General features: G+C 44.8%; 1 protein-coding gene across 4 annotated transcripts in view; it reads left to right on the forward strand.

The window, feature by feature from the left end:
- Positions 1-21,013, forward strand: part of PPP4R4 (protein phosphatase 4 regulatory subunit 4) — a 1,921,930-nt gene that overhangs the window by 1,100,374 nt on the left and 800,543 nt on the right. For all 4 annotated transcript variants that reach the window (XR_013600947.1, XM_078660096.1, XM_078660097.1 and 1 more), the window contains exon 11: positions 11,427-11,546. Coding sequence is in view for 3 of the 4 variants with exons in the window: in XM_078660096.1 (XP_078516222.1) it covers positions 11,427-11,546 (120 nt within the window). In the remaining variant the exon portion in view is untranslated. The remainder of the gene's footprint in view (positions 1-11,426; positions 11,547-21,013) is intronic.

Consider the following 21,013-nt stretch of genomic DNA (forward strand, 5'->3'; position numbering starts at 1 on the left):
AAAGGAGAAGTAAGTATCAATAGGGTTGCATGTGTGATAGTTATGTTAGATTACAGTGGGGAACAAAAATAATTGGATGGGTAATGTCTGGCGGAGATGTTGTGAGAGTTGTGTGACTGTGGTGACAAGTTGTTGTTGAAGTGTTACCGGGTCCACCATGGCCTAAGATCCCTGGATATATAGTAAGGTGCAGAAGACACTGTGTTGTATTTGTCTGCTGAGTTTTGTGGGGGTTTGTCGTGAGAAGTGGTTGACTGCCTAATTGAGACAGGGAACTTTATGTGGATTTGACAATTGTGAATATTGTGGAGGATCTTTTGCACAGAAGGAAAACTACACTGATTCAGGTGATTTCCCGCTGGTCGAGGTTCATTTGTAAATATGTGTTCTTTGAGTGGTTAAATAAATTCTGTTGATTCTTTCAGTAAAGCAGTCAATTGCTGTTTGATAAAAACGTGTATGTATGTAGAAATTGTGAAGGAGAGTAAGCTGCTGTGATGAGCCAAGAGTGATGTCACAGTATGCAGCAATCGGATAGGTTGGATTAAAATCTGGCATTGTATTGTTGTTGGAATTCCGAAAATCAGAATTTTGAAGTTGAATTGTATATTATGAACAAAAGGGGAAAAACAAGGTGCTTTAGAGCAATCAGAAATATGTTTAGAGGAGACGTGGATGTTCCTATTAGAATGAGTGAAGAAGCACCACCAAAGGATACGCCAGCTCATTATATGGTGACAAAAGTTGTGCTTATCACCATTGTTTGGCTTACAAATTGGCATAAGATTACTGAGAAAGAAGGTGAATTGACATTTCCACACTACGGCACATTCAATATGAGAATAATTGAAGATGAAAATGAATGAATGAATGAATGAGAATAATTGATCATTCAAGAACAATGTTCTTTGCGATGAAGCCATTACCTAGACCTACACAGTTTGAAGCACTTAATGTATGGGATGAACAACAAAAGAGGTGGAGAGTAAATCTGATTGAGGAAGCAAGATTGTACTCTGCATTAGTGAGTGATGGAGGCAAGATAGCTAAGAAAGAAAGAGGAAAAGAAAAGATAGAAGGGGAGAGGGACGAGAAAGCAATGACAGAGATTCTAATGGTAGTCTGTTGGATGGATTGTTAGCAGAATGTCCGCCCAGTATAGTCATTAGCACACCAAAAATGGGGATACCATCGATAACGCTGCAAATGCTTCAGATCCAGTAGCTCCTATTCCGGGTTTGTGGGGGGTCATTTTGACAGGTGTTAGACCTGGCATCCTTGGCGTGGTTTACCCCTATTTTTTGCCTCTACCTCCTGTATTTTTGATGCTGTGCTGGATTTCGTTTTTGCTGGTTTAGATGCTTTGGACACTCTGCCACTGCTGATCAGTGTCAGAGTGTAAGTGCTCCCTGTGTAAATTGGTATTGTGATGGGATACACACGATTGGCATATTTGTATCACCAAAGAAGTCCCTAGTAAAGTGCACTGGGTGTGCCAGGGCTGATGATGACAAATGCTACTAGTGGGCCTGCAGCACTGATTGTGCCACCCACATGAGTAGCCCTAAAATGGTGTCTCAGGCCTGCCACCGCAGTGCCTGTGTGCAGTCTGTGAACTGCCATGTCCTCCTGGTCAGTGTCCCCACTGACCAGGCCTAACCCTTCCCTTTCTGTGCACATTGGTCACCCCTATGGAAGGCCCAGGGTACCCCCCCTGGGCAGGGTACAGTGTATGTGAAAGGTAGAGCATATACTAGTGCAGGTGACATGCTCTGGTAGTGAATGGCAGACATTTTCGTTTTTCACTATTGTAAGGCTACCTTGCCCATAGGCTATCATGGCATGGGGAATGCTGGCTACAGTGGCTACCAGCATATCTTCACATAGGAGCAAGGTAGGACATAAAAGTCTGGTATCCCTGAACTCAGAATTTAATAACACATCTTTTAGGAAAGGTGTTTTTTAACTCCTGTGTTTGAGAACAGCACTTTTCGAAAGTTGCTGCTCTTTTGGCTGACCTTTCTGTGTGCCTTGGCCTGTTTGTGAATTGACTGTCTGGTTTGAGAGTGACAGAGGCTGGGGAGCCCCCAGGAGGCTGGCTGGGTCAGCCCTGGACTGAATGATGGCATTTGCAACTTGAGTGGTGGGAGGAGATAGCACCTTGGCCTGAATAGGGTTGTGCCTTCCTTCCACAATGCTGGCTCCACTTCCTGTTGGGCGGCTGACCACCCTGCCCCTCACTCGGAAAGGAAAGGAGAAGCCAGGAAACCAAAGTGGTCAAGGAACACCCAGAACTGGTTCAGACCGGGCTCAGGGCCCACTTGCACAAAGAAAACAAAGACTTTTAGGGGTATAAGTAAAGGACCCCTGACAACAGAAAATTAGATCATGCTGGAATCAAGAAGGAACCTCTGCCAAGAAGAAAGCTGAAACTGAAGAAGGAAGGCTGTCCTGCTGTTGCTCTGCTGGACTGACCTGCTGTTGCTTTGCTGCCAAGGAGAGGAGAAGGACTTTGCTTTGTGCTGTGTCCCCTGTCTTGAAGGAATCTCCATGGGCCTGAGAAGAGCTGGCTCCCTGTTCTGAAGTCCCAGGAACAAAAGGACTTCACCCCCAGCTTCCCTGAACTCTACTGAGAGAGTTCTGTCCTTCCTGGAGTACGTGGCCCAGGTGTGGTGCCTCTGGAAGTTGTACCTGTGTTGGGGAGCTGGAACCCAAGCTTTTAAAGACTTTCTGCAAGTTTGTCGCATCGCTCGCTTGCGGAGCGCATCCCCGACAGTGCGAGGAAATTCCTGCCGCTACGGAGGCCGTGATCGTCGCAGCGCCTGTTGCCGCTGCCAGAGCCGTCGCATCCTTAGTTTGCGGGACGCACCTGTCCGGTTCGGGAAGATTACCATCGCTGCGAGTGTCGTCGCAGTGCCTGTCGTCGCTGGGTGAGATCGCCGCACCGCTTCCTTGTGGACCGCATCACGTCGCTGCGAGTGGCGTCGCAGAAGACATCGCATCGAGGAGCTGGGAGAGAGAGATCACCGCTGGTCCTCCCATCTTCGCTCCGGAGATTGTCGCAACTCCAAAGATCATCGCATCGTGCCTTTGTGAGAGATAATTTCCTACGGAACCTACTCACCGAAATCCATACAAGTACACCTTCCTCCCCATACAGACCGGATTCGTCGCAACACGCCCGCTGCTGTAGCGGGGTTGTCGCATCGCCTTCCAGGGTCTCGGAAGCAATGCATTGCTTGTTTTCTACCGCACCAGCTTCTGCTTTGGAACTTTGTCACTTTTAAACGGTACTGTTGGCAAAACGTGGCGCAACTGTGAAATTTTCACGCAACTGTGGATTATTTTATCGCAACCTGAAGAACTCCTTTGCAACCATATTCTTGGACTGTGTATGTTGGATTTTTGTCGTTTTGGTCTTGTGTAGTTTAGATTAAATACCTTTATTTTTCTGAACTGTTGTGGAGTCAGTTTGTGGTGTTTTCACTGTGTTACTGTGAGTGTTGGTACAAATACTTTACACATTGCTTTTGGATAAGCCTGACTGCTTGTGCCAAGCTACCAAGGGGGTGAGCAGAGGGTATCTAAAGAGTGTTTCCTCCTTACCCTGACTAGAAGCAAGGGTCCCTATTTGGACAGTGGTACCTACCTCTGCCAACTAGAGACCCCAAGTTCTAACAGGGAATTCTCAAGCTGTGATGAGGAAAGAGATGTTAACAGGTGCCCTGCAAGTCTCAAGACATTGTGATTCAACTCCTTGTTCAAGGATTCCGGATGCTCTTACAGTACTGGTCACCATTGGTCCTATTGTTGCCCTGTATGATCCAAATTCAACTAGGAATGAAACTCAGGGAATGTCCGTACTTGCAGAGGGGGAACACCTCAGGAAGAGTCCTAACACAAGATTTGTTCCATTGACTCCGATGAATGCAAGTGCCCCTTGTGCAGTGACTGCGGATTCTTCTTCAGTACAAACTGGGCCCACACCCGTAAAATCTCTTTCTGAAATAACAGGGTTAGATTCACCTATGTGGGAAACACTTCCTAGAGTGCCTAACAGCACACCTTGAGAAACCACTACTATGCAAAGACCACCTGAGAGTCAACACATATTTGATGTTTTAGATTTAGAGGAATGGTTGAAAGAAAGTGCCAATACTAATGAAAGTCAAAGCACTGAACCAAGCAAGGGGACGATTAAGTTAGAGGTAAAGGTGGATTTAGTGGATGTACTCAAACTAAAGACTGAGTTGAATGCAATGATAAGTGGAACTTTAGAGCTTTACCAAATAGACTCCTATCAACAGAACGAACTGTTTTTTAGGTGTAAAGATGTTACAAGAAGGGCAAGACAAGCACATGAAAATTTGTCTGGATTGGCCAGTACGTATGATGTTGCCACAGAACGAACTAGGGCATTGCAGAAAAAAACTTGATGTGCATTTAGTGATCAAGATATAGAGAATCAGAGAGTGCCAAGACTCAAAACACAAGTTCTGCAGCTTATATTATGCATTTGAATTTGGAGCACATTGGATACATGGGAAGAGAGATGGGTGAAAAGGAAGGCTTCTAAAACAGCACTGGGAGATAAAGGAGTAGGTGTTCAAGCTTTACCTTTACGAGAAGTGCCAAGTGGAGCGTATGTATATGTGCCTTGATCTTGCCACTTTTACAGAGGACTTCTCGAGATTGAGATGAAAGCTGAAAAAATCCGATCAGGTGATTACATGTTTAAAGGCTGAGGTGGCTCTGCAGGATGTTGACTGAGTTAAGTTTGATAGAGCCGTCCAGGTGCCTAAGGAGACAATTCATGCATACTATGAGAGGTTGTTGCAGGCTTTCAAACAATACAGTGAAATTGATGCACTTAAACAGCAGGTTCTTAAACAGTTTGTGTCTAATTTGTAACAGGGCTGCGATCTAAAATTAGCCTGATGATCCAACAGCATTTAATTTGTTGGTAGAATAAGTCTATCGGTAAAATTCTGCATTATACCAAGTATTGCAGCGATGAAATTGAGATGAGGCATAACAGGATAAAGGAGACATTGATGTTGGTACAGATGAAGGCTGCTCAGGGAGGAGGTCAAGTTCAGCCCTATGATGGGAATGTTGTCTCTGTGCAAGGGACATACAAACAAGGAGTTCAGGTGCAACAGGTTGGAGGAATGCAGGGGCAAGGGAAAGACAGGGATGTTCCAGTAAATCAAAAAACTTGGGCAGACATTGCTACCCTAACGAAAACTAGCCTGTGTCGCTATTTCACAAGGGTGGGGCATTGGAGGCATGAATGTCGTCTAATGCCCACAAATCAAAATCAGACTTGGGAGTTTAATCAGCCACTGGGTAATGCTGTACAACCTCAGAATGTGCCTCAACTGAGATATTAAAATATGGAAGTGTCTCAAGGCCCTGTGATGCTGGTGTCACAGCCTCTGATGCCACCACAAGCCATGCAGAATGTATCTTTTAACAGTGCTCTCTTCAAACAGTATCCCATGTTTGATGCTTTCAATGACTCTTACACTGATCAATCATCATGACGGTCCCTGTGAGAGGAGGAAGACTATACACTTGGCGCAGTCTCGCAGGTAGACCAGAGTGGACCATATGTCGATGTTGATGTGGACGGTCATAATGTCACGTTTTTGATTGACACTGGTGCTACCCTCTCTACTGTGAGATCAGCAGAGACCCCCAACCTCTACCCCTCTCGGGGAAAAACAATCCAAGTTGTAGGAGTTGCAAATAAAAATATGTCATACCCCTTGAGGGAAGAAGTACCTGTGAAGATAGGGATGCTTGAGGATAATCATCAGTTTTAGGTGGATGACTTGAGGCGTGTGTGTCTTTTGGGACGAAATTTGTGGTGCATGTTGAATTGTGCTATACATTACACTCCAAAGGGTAATGAGCTCCAAACAATTGATGAGGACATTACGCTTAAGTTGGCAAAACAAAATTTGAGTGTTTAATTGTTCCCCTTGCTGACAGTGGAGGACTTGCCACTAGATCTCAGAAATATAGTGGCTAGTGTGGTTTTGGATTTTACAGGAAAGGACATTGGACTCATCAAAGGAGTTGAGCCTATCCGTAGACAAATCAAGCCCAATGCTAAATACCCAAGAACACAACACTACAATTTGATGCCCAAGACAATTGCTGCGATCACGCCTGTGATCTAGTCCATGATTAAGCAAGGTATTTCGAAGGAGATACTGGGGAGTCTAGGCAACTCTCCCATTATGGGCTTACAGAAACTAGTGGTAAGCACTGAATTGTGCAGGGTCCACACAAACTCAACAATGTAGTGGTTCCTTGTTTTTACATGATACCGAATCTATCTGTGATATTGTTTTAGATTTCAAGGAGGCCGAATGGTTCACTGTTATTGATCTTTGTCAAGCCTTCTTCTCGGTCCCCTCGCATGAAAGCAGCCAGTTTATATTTGCATTCAGGCTGGGAGATCGTGTTATAGCATGGTGTTTCTCCCACAAGGGTACACAAAGAGTCCTTCTATCTTTAACCAGATTTTGATAACAAATCCTGAGTCTCTGGTTATGCTTTGAATTTCAGTCCTTGAGCAGTATACCGATGCTCTTTTGATTGCATTGAATACTCTGGATGCATGTAGAACTGATATCATTGACTTGTTGAACCATCTGGCTGAGAATGGACTTAAGGTGTCCCTTAGAAAGTTGCAGTACTGTCTGACTGAAGTTTTATATCTAGGACATCGTATTGCAAAAGGTGTCAGAAAAGTGTTACAAGAAAGAATATCGGTGATCATGCAAATGAACCCACCGTGTACACAGAAGGAAGTCAGGATGTTTTTGGGAATGGTGGGCTACTGTCGCAAGTGGATACCCTGCTTCTCCCTAGTGGCCAACCCTCTACAGAGGTTGAAACATAAGGATGTGTCCGATCCAGTGCCCTGGGACAACGATTGTTTGAATGCGTTCCTGTAGTTGAGATAGAGTCTTTCCTGTGCTCTGGCGCTGTGAATGTCTGATTAAAACAAAGCGTTTTCTCTCTTTTGCCATGAAAGGGAGGGCTGTGCTTTCTTAGTGTTGACTCAGAACCATGGAGGTGGCCGTAGACCAGTCGCCTATTTCTCAGATACTTTAGATCCAGTAGCATCTGCACTGCCCGAATGGCTCAAATCCGTTGCTGAGACAGGTCTCAGCCTAGAGAGATGCGAAGGCATAGCAATGGGTCATCCACTAACAGTTTATGTTATGCATTCTGTGGAGCTGCTATTAACAAGAACACGTACCCAACACTTGACAAACAGTAGCCTTACATGTTACGAATAAGTCATCTTGTCAGCTGAGAATATCACTCTAAAGCGTTGCTCCATACTCAACCCTGCAATGTTACTACCATTACCTGATAGTGATGGAAATGAGACTGAAGGAGAGCAAGACTGTCTCGATATCACTGAACTATGCACCAAGCCACATCCTGATTTTATTGATGAGTCATTACCGGAGTCAGACCAAAATCTGTTTGTGGATGGCTCATGTTTAAGGGATCATGAAGGGAATATGAGGGCTGCCTATGCTATCCAAACTGTTTCAGGAGTGGTAGAAGCTGCTTGTCTTCAAGGAGTATTCTCCACACAAGTAGCTGAATTGATTGCCTTAAACATTCATATTGTATTTTCAGACCAACTGAGTGTGACAGTATTTACAGACAGCCAGTACTGCTTTGGTGTGGTGCTTGACTTTTGACAGTTGTGGTCTCAGAGGGATTTTAAGACCTCATCAGGTTCACCCATTTGTGAGAAAATTAGTAAAGGGCCTTTAGTTGCCTCAGGAGATCGCTGTTATCCAGTGCCCTGCTCATTGCAAAGGAAATTATTATGTTATCCTTGGGAATAGATATTCTGACGAAGTATTATATTGTTGTGATTTGAATGCTTGCATTTTCAATGGGGAGTACACTAATGAACCAAATGATGAGACCGTTCTCAACTTGTTGATGACAGTCGCTGATACTTGAGATGACATGAGGAGGTTACAAAAGGAGGTTTCTGAGGAAGAACAGTCAGGTTGGATCAGGGTGGGATGTGTAAAAAGAGAAGATGACATTTGGGTTACCGATGATGCGAGAACAGTGTTACCCAATAGTTTGTTACATCAGATGGTGAGACATATCCATGGACCCACCGACGTAGGAAGGAATGCAATAGTAGGATCGATCAGGCAGATTTTGTTAAATCCCACATTCTGTGTGATTACTGAGGTGTTGTGCTACAGGTTTTTGACTTGCCAGCAGATGAATGTGGGAAAAAAAGATTAGTGTTATCCTAAGTCATGGGTCGGTCAGGAGGACCATTTAATCGGGTGCAGTTAGACTTTGAGGAGATGCCTGTTTGTAATGGACAAACATAATTGTGGTGGTGTGCATATTTTCTCATTGGGTGGAAGCCTATCCGATGGGAAGATGACAGTCTCTCAATGGTCAATTTCCTAATTAGGGAACTTATCACAAGATTCAGATTTCCAACTACTTTAGAGTCAGACCGAGGATCCCATTTTAATAATGAGATTTTGAAATTGCTATGTGCAGTTTTACAATTAGAACAAAGACAACATTGCAGTTATCGGCCTCAGGCTTCAGGCATTGTGGAGCAGGCTAACGGCACACTGAAATCCAGATTGGCCAAAGTATGCGCTTCAACATCTCTGAAATTACCTCATACTTTGCCTCTTGCGTTGATGAGTCTTTGCGGTATCTCAGACAGAATGACTGGACTCTCGCCATATGAGATCCTCCTGGGCCGAGCTTGCCTAGCTTGCCAACATTCTTGTGAACATAACGGATGATTTAGTGCTCGACTACTGTAAGGGACTGGCTGATGTGGTTCCTTCTGTGTCTCACCAGGTTGAAGCAGTGACTGTACAGCCACATCAGGAGCAATGCCAAGACCTCAACCCTGGGGACTGGGTTGTCATCAAGAAACATGTGAGGAACAGCTGCCTCAAACCTCTTTGGCGTGGCCTGTTCCAGGTTATTCTAGTCACGACGACTGCTGTGAAGTTTGTGGCCTTTTGAACAGGGTGCATGCCTCCCATAACCGTAGGGTCCCTTGTCCCCTTGAAGAAACAGTTCCTCTTCCAGAAGAGACATCAGCAGTGGTTGAGACACTTCAGGAGAGGGTCAGTTCAGCTGGAAGGGAACACTCTGATCCTGAAGCAGCACTAGAGCATGTCAAGTTAGGACTAGAGAAACAAGAAAAGTATACTGGCTTAGATAAAACTGGTGTCGGAGTGGTGATGGAGCAAGGCTCCATTTTCAATTAAGGAGCTAGTGCTGTAGGTCAGCGAGTTGAGGTGTGAGAAAGCTGGCCAAAGGAATCTCCAAGGAGGAGGTTGCATTTGCCCCTGAGTAAGAACTCACAACCATAACTGAAACATCTGAGTCAGAACAAATTGAAGACGAAGGTAGAGGGCCTGGGTTAAGGGGGTCTAAAAGGTCAAGGGTGCCTTGTCGGAGGTATACTTCTCCCGAGTGGACTTATCTGGCTGCAAATGCTGATGAGGGCAAGCCTTGGAACAGTTGTTTTGCTGAAGATTTAGGGAACTGATTTGAACATTCTCCTTCATTTGCTGTTCCTTATCCACCTAGGCAGATTGGTTTATGAAACCTTATACTACATGAAACTGTTTTTCATCATTCAAATTCAGAACAATCACCTGCAGAAGTTGCAGAGCTGAGAACTGTGTTGCTTCAGTTGCTTATAAGTGAACTAGATTCAGAACTTAGAAGAGACGTTGAATGAACTTATGCCAAAGGTGTTTGAAGAAGAATACCTAGACCCTAGTGAAAGAAGAAAACATTTAGGGTATGACAATTTAGAAGAACATGAAGTAGAAGTAGGGAAGCCTCACGAAGATTGTATATTTATGTAAATAAAAACCGAACATTGAACAAGAGACTGTTTTGCTTTTGCCCAGGTGGAGAATAACAGAGAAGGTTCTGTTGATTGTATTTTCGGCCGAACTTTTTCTGAATCTACAATAGTATGGAAAGTAATAATTCTAATCGTAGGCTTTAGTGCATAATGGGTGTTTCTCTAACATTTATAATATTAGGAATAATACCATTAGTTGTAGTGCTATATTTGAGGCCTGCTGGTGGCATAGAAAAGATACCTATACATGAAAAGAAACCCTCATCTAAGACAAGTGTATAGTATATAGTATAGTATATGGACACTATGGGGGTGAGGGATTGTTGTGTGTGTATGCAGTTGCATGTTTCAGTAGCTGAGGGCATTACCTACCATCATCTTCCTTTGACATATGGCCCTAGCTGTAGTTTGCTTCTTCAAATATTTTATGCCAATGGTCATTTTGAGTATTATTCATCTGGTTCTTTCAGAAGTGCCAATGTTTATGCACTTGAAAAGACATTCAAAAACGAAGAAAACTGATGTTGGTGGTAGATACTTTGTTTCACCGAAAACATTAGATACAGCTTATGTACATCAACATAATTTAACATGTGCACCTTCTTAGATTAGGACTGCCAATTTAGAGTAGTGTAGGGACAGTTAGAGATTTTAGGGTTTTTTGAATATAGTATTGATGCAATCCGACATGCATTTTTGTCTCCTTATTACTTATGTGGCTGTGATTGAATTCTTTTTGCTGTATAGGGTGATTCGCTTCCGGAGATTTGGCTTCATCCTCTTTACTTTGTATTTCCATACAATTATGCTTAGTCTGGTGTACATTCATTTGTTTCAGAGTTTGCATAAAACTAACTAATCTGAATTTAGTTGTTGAACTGAGTTCTTTTGTAGCTATTTGGTTACCTTGAAAGTGGAATATTGGGTTAAAAGGGTATCTTTTAAGGCCCCAACTTTTCTACCACCTACACCACTAACAGTATCATCTATACCATTTAGAATACCATTATTGCCACATCCAATAATACTACCAGAACCACCAATACAACCAACTGGGCCACCATCTCTAAAATCAGTATTGTTACTGCCACCAAAACACTACCAGTTGCACTAACGCCACAATCAATACTACCCATGCCAATACCACTAGTACCAAGACCCTCACCAGTACCACCATACCTAATACCACAAATTGTTAGACCACTACCACATTACTTCACCACCAACTCTAATACTGCTCCAGCCACACCCAATTCCATCTCCTATACCAATACTGTCAGTCTTCATCGCTGGTTTGGGTGCTAACTTCCCAGTTATCTATGATGTATTTTAAATCATCAGTCCTCTCCACTGAGGCTTTCTCACTCAATTTCAGGCTACATTTTTTCTCAGATTACTTGCTGTTCCCTAGTGACTAGGTGCCTTGTATATTTTACTTTGAAGCAGACATAAAGTAAATTGCTTGCATTTGAAAATAACAAAAACATTGTACTCTTTGTTGCAGGCCATGATTGTCTTCGTGGGTCCCAAAAAATTTCAGGTAGAGTTATATTCTACCTTCTTCAGCCTCTGTCATGATCCTGAAGTGCCTGTAAGATACACAATGGCAACTGGCTTCTATGAAGTAAGTATAGAATGTTGAAATAGTATGTACAGAGTCAAACCGATTGTATAAGACATGTCTGAAAAATGTGTTCTTGACTGTAAACTGTAAGATGCACAGAGAGATTATTTATAATCTAGTAGTCATGGTAGTATTTCCATTTGAGGAAAAAAAAATATAATGCTTATTTGCAGGAATAAACCCAGGAATAGCTTAGTAATGCTACCGCTATTATGTGCTCAAAACTTTAATTGTCAGACTGTTTCATTGTAAATAAATGACTATGTTACACTAATTAACTTAATAGTCAGTTGTTTCCTGTGGACAACCAATGGTTGTATTACAAAACTAAGGGCCAGATGTAGGTAGCCAAATACCGGTCGGTAACGGCCGATTTCGGCCGCTACCGACAGGTATTTGGCTTTTGACATGTAGGTGGGTCGGAATTTACAGAATCGGTATATTTACCGATTCGGTAAATTTACCACTTCGGTATTTTTCCGAATCGGTAAATATACCGATTCTGTAAATCCACATGTAGGTGGCACAGTTTGCAGTGCCACAGGCCCTTAGGATTTCTTATTTTACCACCCAATCCTATTGGGTGGTAAAATACCAAATTCCAGTGTACATGCACATCTGTGCATGTACACCTATGCCATGTGACACACAGACATGCCCTCAGGGCATGTATGTGTGCCACATGGCACACAAGCCTGCATTTGGGGTGCTACAGGGTGTCAAAGTGACACCCTGTTCCCCCTGCCAGGATTCGGTATTTACCGATTCTGTAAATACCGAATCGGTATTTCCCATTGATTCCTATGGGCTTCAAGGCCCATAGGAATCAATGGGAAATACCGATTCAGTATTTACAGAATCGGTAAATACCGACTCTTACAGAATCGGTAATTGTAAAATTAAAATTACCTACATCTGCCTCCTTCCAATTTACCTACTCTTAAATACCGATTCGGTATGATTCGGTATTTAAGAGTAGGTAAATCGGAATTACCTACATCTGGCCCTATATGTGATACAGGGGCCCCAGTACTGGAATCATGGAAAGGGGCAAAAATGATTACTATTTTTTAAAAAAGGGACCGCCAAGACCCTGCAAATTACTGGCCTATAAGTTTAATCGACACTTTACAAACGATTTATGCTAAGCAGATTTTATCAAAATTAAATGACTGGATAGAAGGGAACCATATTTTATCACAATACCAGGCTGGGTTTAGAGCCAGAACTAGTACAATTGACCAGGACTTTAGACTCCTTTGCATGAGTTGGAAATACACAATTTTAAAGAAAGGCCACTTGTATATAGCTTTTATAGATTTGAAGGCCGTCTGCGATCTTATCTCGAGAGATTTACTTTGGAGTTCTCTAAAAAAAAGACAATGTGTATCTGAGGTTCTTCTTGTGCAAATGATAAGATTACATGAAGATAACTGCGTAAAAGTTAGATGGTGACAGAGTGGGGAGCTTATTGAGGCAATCCCCATAAGGAAGGGTGTAAGACAGGGCTGTGTACTGGCACCCACCCTTTTTTCACTATATGTAAATGATGCCCCAAAATATCTTCTGGGGTGTATAACCCGCCTTGCCCACCGCAACCTCGGAATGACATACACCCCTCCCATCCCCCCAGTGTTATAGTCAGGATCACACCTGACGTTACCCCCCTGCTCCCCTCACCTACAGATGTAGTTCATTCCCCCCTGCACATCCAACTTACCCCCACCCACCCTTCCCCCCATCTCACACCTCACACGAATCTCGCTGAATCCAACATCACCCGGAGTATTTCTCCCCCCCCCGTGGCAGATCTTCTTCCCTCTCAACCCCCCCCATTCTCACCCCTCACTCCCCCACACTCCCAACCAGCACCCCAGAACTTGCGTCCTCCCTTACAATAACACCCCCCACCTCTCCCCCCCATTACTCAGCCCCCACTTCCTTCTTACCACCCCTATTATCTTTGACCTTCACTCATCCCTCAACTCACCGGCACCACCCCCCACCAACGCCCCCACCACTACTTCCTACCCTCCCCCTACGTCACCCACACCCCTCAACTACAATTCATCGCACCCACCGAATACCACCCCACCCTCTTTAACAGCAGAACCCTCCACTAATGCTAGCATACCCCACCCCCCGCCCCAATTTCGCCCACTAACTCCCCTCTCAACGCCTCGCCCCACCTCCCCGACCCAATTTCGCCCACTTACTCCCCTCTCAACGCCTCGCCCATGGCCCACATCACGAACACTAACACCAAGACACCTCTCGACCTGATCCTATCCACCCTCCTACAACTCAAAGACGAGCTCCGCACCATCAAAGAGTTTCTTCACACTCCTTCCAGACAACATAGACCCACAACCACCACCACCGTATCCAACAAACGACGCACTCTCCCCACAGTCCCTCGTACTCAACGCTCTCTACACTGGCCCTCTATCCCCGTCCGCAACAACACCCACCGTCCCCGGTGTGCTCTTAACTCCCTGTCGGACCACGACTTACGCACCCTCCTCCGCTCTTTTGGCCCAGGACCGGTAAAACACATAGCCCCCACTCACCTCCCCATACCTACTATTCTCTCAAATCCCCTTAGGCACCCAACACTAAACATCAGAAGCTCTGTCCCAAACAACCTCAGAAGAGTCCCCCTATCGCTAGAACACACGACCTCCCTTCTCACCCCCAGACTCAAATGCATCCTTCTCAACTGCAGATCGGCCCAGAGACACTCCTCCGACATTGCAGATCTCGTCACATCAATGGATCTTGACCTAGCCATATTGACGGAAACCTGGCTAACTGAAGCCTCCACGCCCATTATGGATATACTAGTTCCCCCCAATTACCACATCATCAGACTCGACAGGACCGTCAAGACGGGCGGGGGAATAGCATGCATTTTCAGGAGCAATCTATCCGTCACCAAAGTCACCTCCCCCTCCCTCACCTCCTGTGAACTCTTCTGCCTCAATATCTCCAGTGAGGGCAAACCAGTATGTGCTCTACACCTCATCTATCACCCGCCGGGGGATAACCTCATCTTCTCTCAACAACCCATGGACACTATTACTTCCAACGCCGGTCGGCAGATCACTCAAATCTACCTGGGTGACTTTAATCTCCACTGGAACGATCAGAAAGACACAGTGGTGAATAGTCTTAAATCTTTCCTTAATGCGCTTGACCTCACCCAAATATGCAACAGCCCAACACATGATAAAGGTTCGATACTCGATCTTATCATCGCCAAAGAAGACTCTACCCAACTGGGGTCAATCCAACCCTGTGATTGGTCAGACCATCACATCATCACCTTCTTTATCAATGAAAAAATCAAACCCTCCCCGGCTCAACCCACCAAATGCAAGATCTGGAAAAGGGACATGAAGAATATCAACCCTAACTCCCTACCTCCCCACACCTACAGGCTCCTCCTTCCCCCTGCTGGCGTCTCTGATGTTCAATCATTGACAGACCTCTACCTCGACTCCATGACCTCTATATTCAACGAAGCCGCCCCACTGCAACTAAAGAGAGTCTCCACCAAGAGTTCGAACCCCTGGTATGACGGCAGACTCAACGAAGACAGGCGAGCTATGCGATCGGCTGAGCGCACTTGGAGAACTGATCCCTCATCACTACATCGCAAAAAGCTTAAGAACAAGAGAAATGCCTACTTTAGGAAAATCAAGCGTGCAAAATCTGACTTCTTTCGCCTCCAGCTTGACCAAGCAAAAACCGACCGAGAAAATTGTTCGAACTAGTCAAAAGTCAAACAAAGCCGCAACCCTTACAATCAAACAACCCAACAAGCGATATCCCACACAGTGAAGACTTTTCCGCCTTCTTCAAGCTAAAGACCGACAACATAAGAAATGATCTCCTCAATGATGTAAGCCAACACCCTGTGCACATCAGAATGTCTAACGCTCAGCCAAAAAACAGCGCATCGTGGGCTTCCTTTGACGTCTACTCAGAAGATGCAATACTCAAACTGCTCGGTACCCTAAAGCCCTCTAATCACCTCACAGACCCCCTGCCTGCTAACGCGGTAAAAGACTTCACCACCATGCTCCTCCCACTCTGGACTAAAATCATTAACAGCTCCCTTCAACAAGGTCTCATCCCTGACTCACTCAAGGTGGGGCAAGTCACGCCCATACTCAAGAAACCCACAGCGGACCCGTCTGACCTAAACAATTACCGTCCCATCACAAACATCCCCACCTTGGCCAAACTGCTGGAAAAATGTGTACAACTTCAACTAACAAAACACATTGACAAGTTTGATCTCCTCAACCCCCATCAATCAGGCTTCCGAGCGAAACACAGCACGGAAACGGCCATGACTCACATAATTGATGACGCCCACCAAATCCTTGATCGCAATGATTCATGCCTCCTCATCCTCCTCGACCTTTCCTCAGCTTTTGACACGGTCAAACATGAGAACCTCCTTGAGCTGCTAAACACTAGAATGGGTTTATCCGGGACTGTTCTCAAATGGTTCACTTCCTTCCTACATAACCGGTCTCAGAAGTTCAAGATCAACAATGTGTTGTCCTCGCCTGTGCCAGTCGACTTAGGCGTTCCACAAGGATCCTCCCTTTCACCCACACTGTTCAACCTCATCATGGAACCACTTGCCTCCTTGCTCCAAGCATCCAATGTACACTTCCATATGTATGCCGATGACACCCAACTCTACCTAAAGGTACAATCCCCGGATGATATCAAACTCCTGAACTACACTCTCACAAAGACCCAATTGTGGTTGGCCGACAACCACCTCAAACTAAATGCTCTGAAAACTGAGTTCCTTTTGATAGCACCCCCTGTGAAATCTACCACCACCCAACTTTGGCTCAACCACTTAACAGCACTCAATGTCCGGCCCACCATCGTGGACTCCGCGAAATCATTGCACATTAGCAAAGCAACGAAAGGAGCTAATTTCCAAATCAACACATTGAGAAAGTTGAAACCCTTCCTCCCAGCCAAAGACTTCCAAAATGCAGTACAAGCCCTCGTCATCCCCCGCATAGACTATGGAATTGTGACCCTCAGTGGTCTCCCTTTAGCAACAACTGCACCCCTAAGAGCCTCCTTGAACGCTGCCGCGAGACTCATTACGGGCTCAAGAAAACACTCTCATATAACCCCCGACTTGAAATCTCTGAAATGTCTGCCTTTTGAAGCCAGAATACAACTGAAAATTGCTGTGATGACACACGCGGCTGTACACCACAGTGCACCTAACTACCTCACTCAAAACCTAACTATATCAGGAGGGTCGAGATCCAACAGAAGTTCAAAAAACCTACTCTTGAAACCTCGCAGATTCCGGAAGGAAAAAACATACAAACACTCCTTCTCAGGAATGGCGCCGAGGATCTGGAACGCACTCCCTCCCGAAACCAGGCTTATCTCCTCCACGGCCTTCTTTAAGAAAGAGGTGAAAGCCATCCACATGGCTAAGTTCACCGGAACTTTAATGTCTGTTCCTCAGTGACTTTGTGCCGCTTGGGTATTACTGGTTTCATGTCTGTCTAATGTCAAATAATGTCATATGTTGCATGATCTAGATTTGTCTATTCCTCGTGTTTGCCACAATTACATGATGGGCAGTCGATCCTTTTATGCTACTCACTAAATATCTATTATTAGACTATTCATGTTAGCCTACTGTATATCGAGGCCCCTTCCCCTTGCTCCCTGTAACTTTTAGATACTTATAGCATAAGTTCTCCTGATTTTTATCGTAGTTGTATGTAAGACTCAGTATCGACTTTTATTTTCGCTTATCTGATTGTTTACTGACATTCTATTAGAACATGACTGCTATCCGATCATGCTACTGAAGTTTATATTGCACCCAATATTATGTCGCGTCACCCTCATGCTATCGTGACCCCCTGTTTCTGTGAAGCGCTCTGATATCTGTAAAGATCTTGTTCGCGCTATATAAAACTCTGAATAAATAAATAAATAAATATAAATACATGACTCACCGAAGTTAGGTGGGGTGCCAATACCAGCACTTTTATTTGCGGGCGACACCATTCTAGTATTTCAAACTCCGAAGGGACTTCAATGCCGATTAGACTCCTTTTGTGATTACTGTGATTCAAAGGGCCTTGAAATAAATTCTAGCAAAACAAAATATATGGCAGTTAAACTACATAAATCATTCAAGAAGAACATTTCTGTCAAAAACAGAAGCTAGAATATGAGTTGAATTTTAATTATTTGAATATCACACTTGACACCAAAATTACTTGATTCCCACATCTGCAAAAAAGCAAGACCATCCTGTTCCAAGATTCCTTACCAACACTAAAATAAATCAGAACAGTAGCACTAAGGCAGTGTCTCCTGCACTTGAAGTGTATAAATACAGGGCACAATCAGCAACCCTTTATGGTGCGGAACAATGGGGGGCTACCTTTAGGAACACGTTCATGGGGGGGGAAAATACGTTTTTTAGGACACTGCTACGTCTCCTTGTCGCACACCCGTCATTCCTATTGTCATGGATTTGAACATAAAATGCATTGACCACCAAGCTACACTGAGACCGTTGTTCTGGGTGCGATTGTGGACTACAACAGAACTAGCAAGTTATAAAGAAGGGCTAGAAGAGATTCTAAGGTTTGATCGGTGTACTAACCTTCAGTGGGTTAAGCATGTACACATATGGTTTTGTAAACTTGGGTTGAAACATTTTTGGGAAGAGCCCACTTTGACATCAACCTCCAAAAAAACATTGAAAACCGCTTTTTGAGCATACATACAAAATAGTGTTTCCCATAGCCCAGATATTGGTAGAGTAACGTCTCAGTTCCTTCTTACAAAACCAATTCCGATCTTTGAGCAATATCTGGACGAAGTGCAGCCTCAGTTGGCAAAATCTCTGTACATGACATTTTGCTGTGGTGTTTTGCAAATTAATTCTAACACAGTGAAATGGGGTCAGAAAATAGGCAAGAATAACGAGGACTGTTGCTTAATATGTCAACCCAATGTACAAGAAAATGATTTACATAAACTATTCTTCTGCCCATCATATGCCATCCCAAGGCGAAAATGGATTAAACTCATCAGTTGGAATTTGGGAACTATGTTTTGTTCTGATGCGAAAAGAATACTAAAAACTGATACTTCACAGAATTTTTTTTTTTGTGTTAGCAGATATTTGTTTGCCGTTGGTATATTAAGGGGAAAAAAAGGCATGACCTTTTAATGTTCTAATCTTATGTTTCCTACCTCAACCTGGATTATATATTCCCTTCTATGTTTTAATTGGACTGGACTGTAAGCTTAGCATTTTTATCACAACTTACTTGATATCTCGACTCGCCGGCATTTTATTTTAAATGTGAATATTTTAGTAACTGCATTTGTTTAAGGCGGTAACAATGGAAAGTTTTCTTTTTTAACTGTGTTTTATCAATATGTATGAACTGTTTATTCTGTATCTTTTATGGCTTTTTAAACCAAATAAAGATTAACGAACGATAGAGACTTATAGCTGCAGATTCCTTACCTTTGAATTTCCCAGGCGTCTGGCTGGATCCAAAAACTTTTGCTGAGCAATACCCCTTGCACGCGCCGTCACGTGGCTTCATTCAGCTCGTTGTGATGTCATCGGTGTTGTTAGCATCAGTAATGACATCACTGTACCTAAATAGGTGCCATTCAGGCACACAGACGTCAGTTATTTTCTTTCCCTGCCTGATCCGGGAAGAGCTACCCTGTGTCGCATTTTGACAAGTTTTTTCTTGACGTTTTGTCAATTTCTGTGTTTCTTCATCGTGTGCGAGGGATGTCTTTGAGGAAGACAGGGTTTAAGCCATCTGGGGCCTGTCCCCACACGATGTTGGACACCAATCCCCACCTCGTATGCCTATGGTCTCTCAAACGTAAACATTATCTGAAGTTGTGCTTGGACTGTCCGACCATGGCTCCTAAGACCTTGAGGGAGCAGGCATTGAAGCTCCCTGTGGCCTGACAGCCGACACCGTGAAGTGGGACTCCTCAGCGGTCTCGGTCCCGATCGAGGAAGAGGAGGTCGCGGGGCCGCTCCCGGAGTGCAAAGTCCTCTTCATCCCACTCAAGGTCATCGGGACACTCGGGGAATAGGCACAAGAAGAAGTCCAAGCGGACTTGGTCTTCACCTCGAATGCCATCCATCGATGACAGAGGTAAGGAGCACTGACGCTGTAGGCACGGTTCTGCAGAGCCGAAGCCAAGGTCGACTACGCACTGCCCCCCTTTTCCGAAAGCCAGAGCGGCCCACACTCAGAATAAAGAGTTTTATGAGACCATATGCCGCGTATTTTAGCAGGCCAACCCCTCAGGTGAACCTTTGGGCCCGCAGGGTTGGGAGGGGCCGTATCAAATTTGATACATTCGGCCCTGGCACCGGTGGGGCCTCAGTAAGCTGATCTGGGTCAACCCGGTTGTGCCACCGTGACCTCCTCCAGTGTCGGACCTGAAGTCGGTGCCTGCAGTGCTTCCAGTGCCTATTGGTGGTGCCAGCCCAGTCGTCATCCCCGTCATCCAAGAGGAAGTTACAGTTCTCTTGGCCAAGGAAGCTATAGAAAGGATACCGGTTTCAGAATAATGCAGTGGCTGTTATTTCTGCTACTTTCTGATGCCGAAGAAGAACAAAGGGCTACGGCCTATATTGGATCTTCAGACCGTCAATCTCTGCCTCAAGAAGTATAAATTCAAGATGCTCACTCTTGCTCAGGTCTTGTCTGCCCTTGACCAAGGAGACTGGATGGTAGCATTGGGCCTGCGGAATGCGTATTTTCACATCCCTATTCTGCCGGGCCACAAGCGTTACCTTAGGTTCAAAGTAGGTGGGGAGCACTTTCAGTTTACTGTGCTCCCCTGCGGCCTAACTAGCGCCCCTTGGGTGTTCACCAAGGTGAAGGTGGTGGTCGCAGTGCATTTGGCAGGTTAGGGGAGTCTGTGTTCCCCAACCTTGATGACTGGCTGTTGAAAGCGCCATCTCCCCAGCCAGTCGTCGCCAACCTTCAGACTATGGTGAACCTCCTGCATTCGCTGGGGTTCTCTATAAATGTGCCAAAGTCACACTTGGCTCCTTCTCAGACGCTCCCTTTCATCGTAGCTGTTCTGGACACAGTGCAATGTCAGGTCCAACCTCCTGAGCAGTGAGTCCAGAACATTCAGGCTATGATATCAATATTTCAGCCTCTATCCTGGATTTCGGTGAGACTGACTCTGAGGTTGTTGGGCCTCATGCCTCCTGCATCCTGTTAGTAAAGCATGCCAGGTGACGTATGCGGGCTCTGCAGTGGGATTTGAAGTTCCATAGGCGCAGCATCAGGAAATCTCACCGATGTGGTTCAAATCTCAGAAGGGACTGCGAAAGGTCTGCAGTGGTGGTTGACAAACCGCAATTGGATCAACGGCAGACTCCTCTT

Source organism: Lissotriton helveticus, chromosome 9, assembly GCF_964261635.1.
Source record: "Lissotriton helveticus chromosome 9, aLisHel1.1, whole genome shotgun sequence".
NCBI lineage: Eukaryota > Metazoa > Chordata > Amphibia > Caudata > Salamandridae > Lissotriton > Lissotriton helveticus.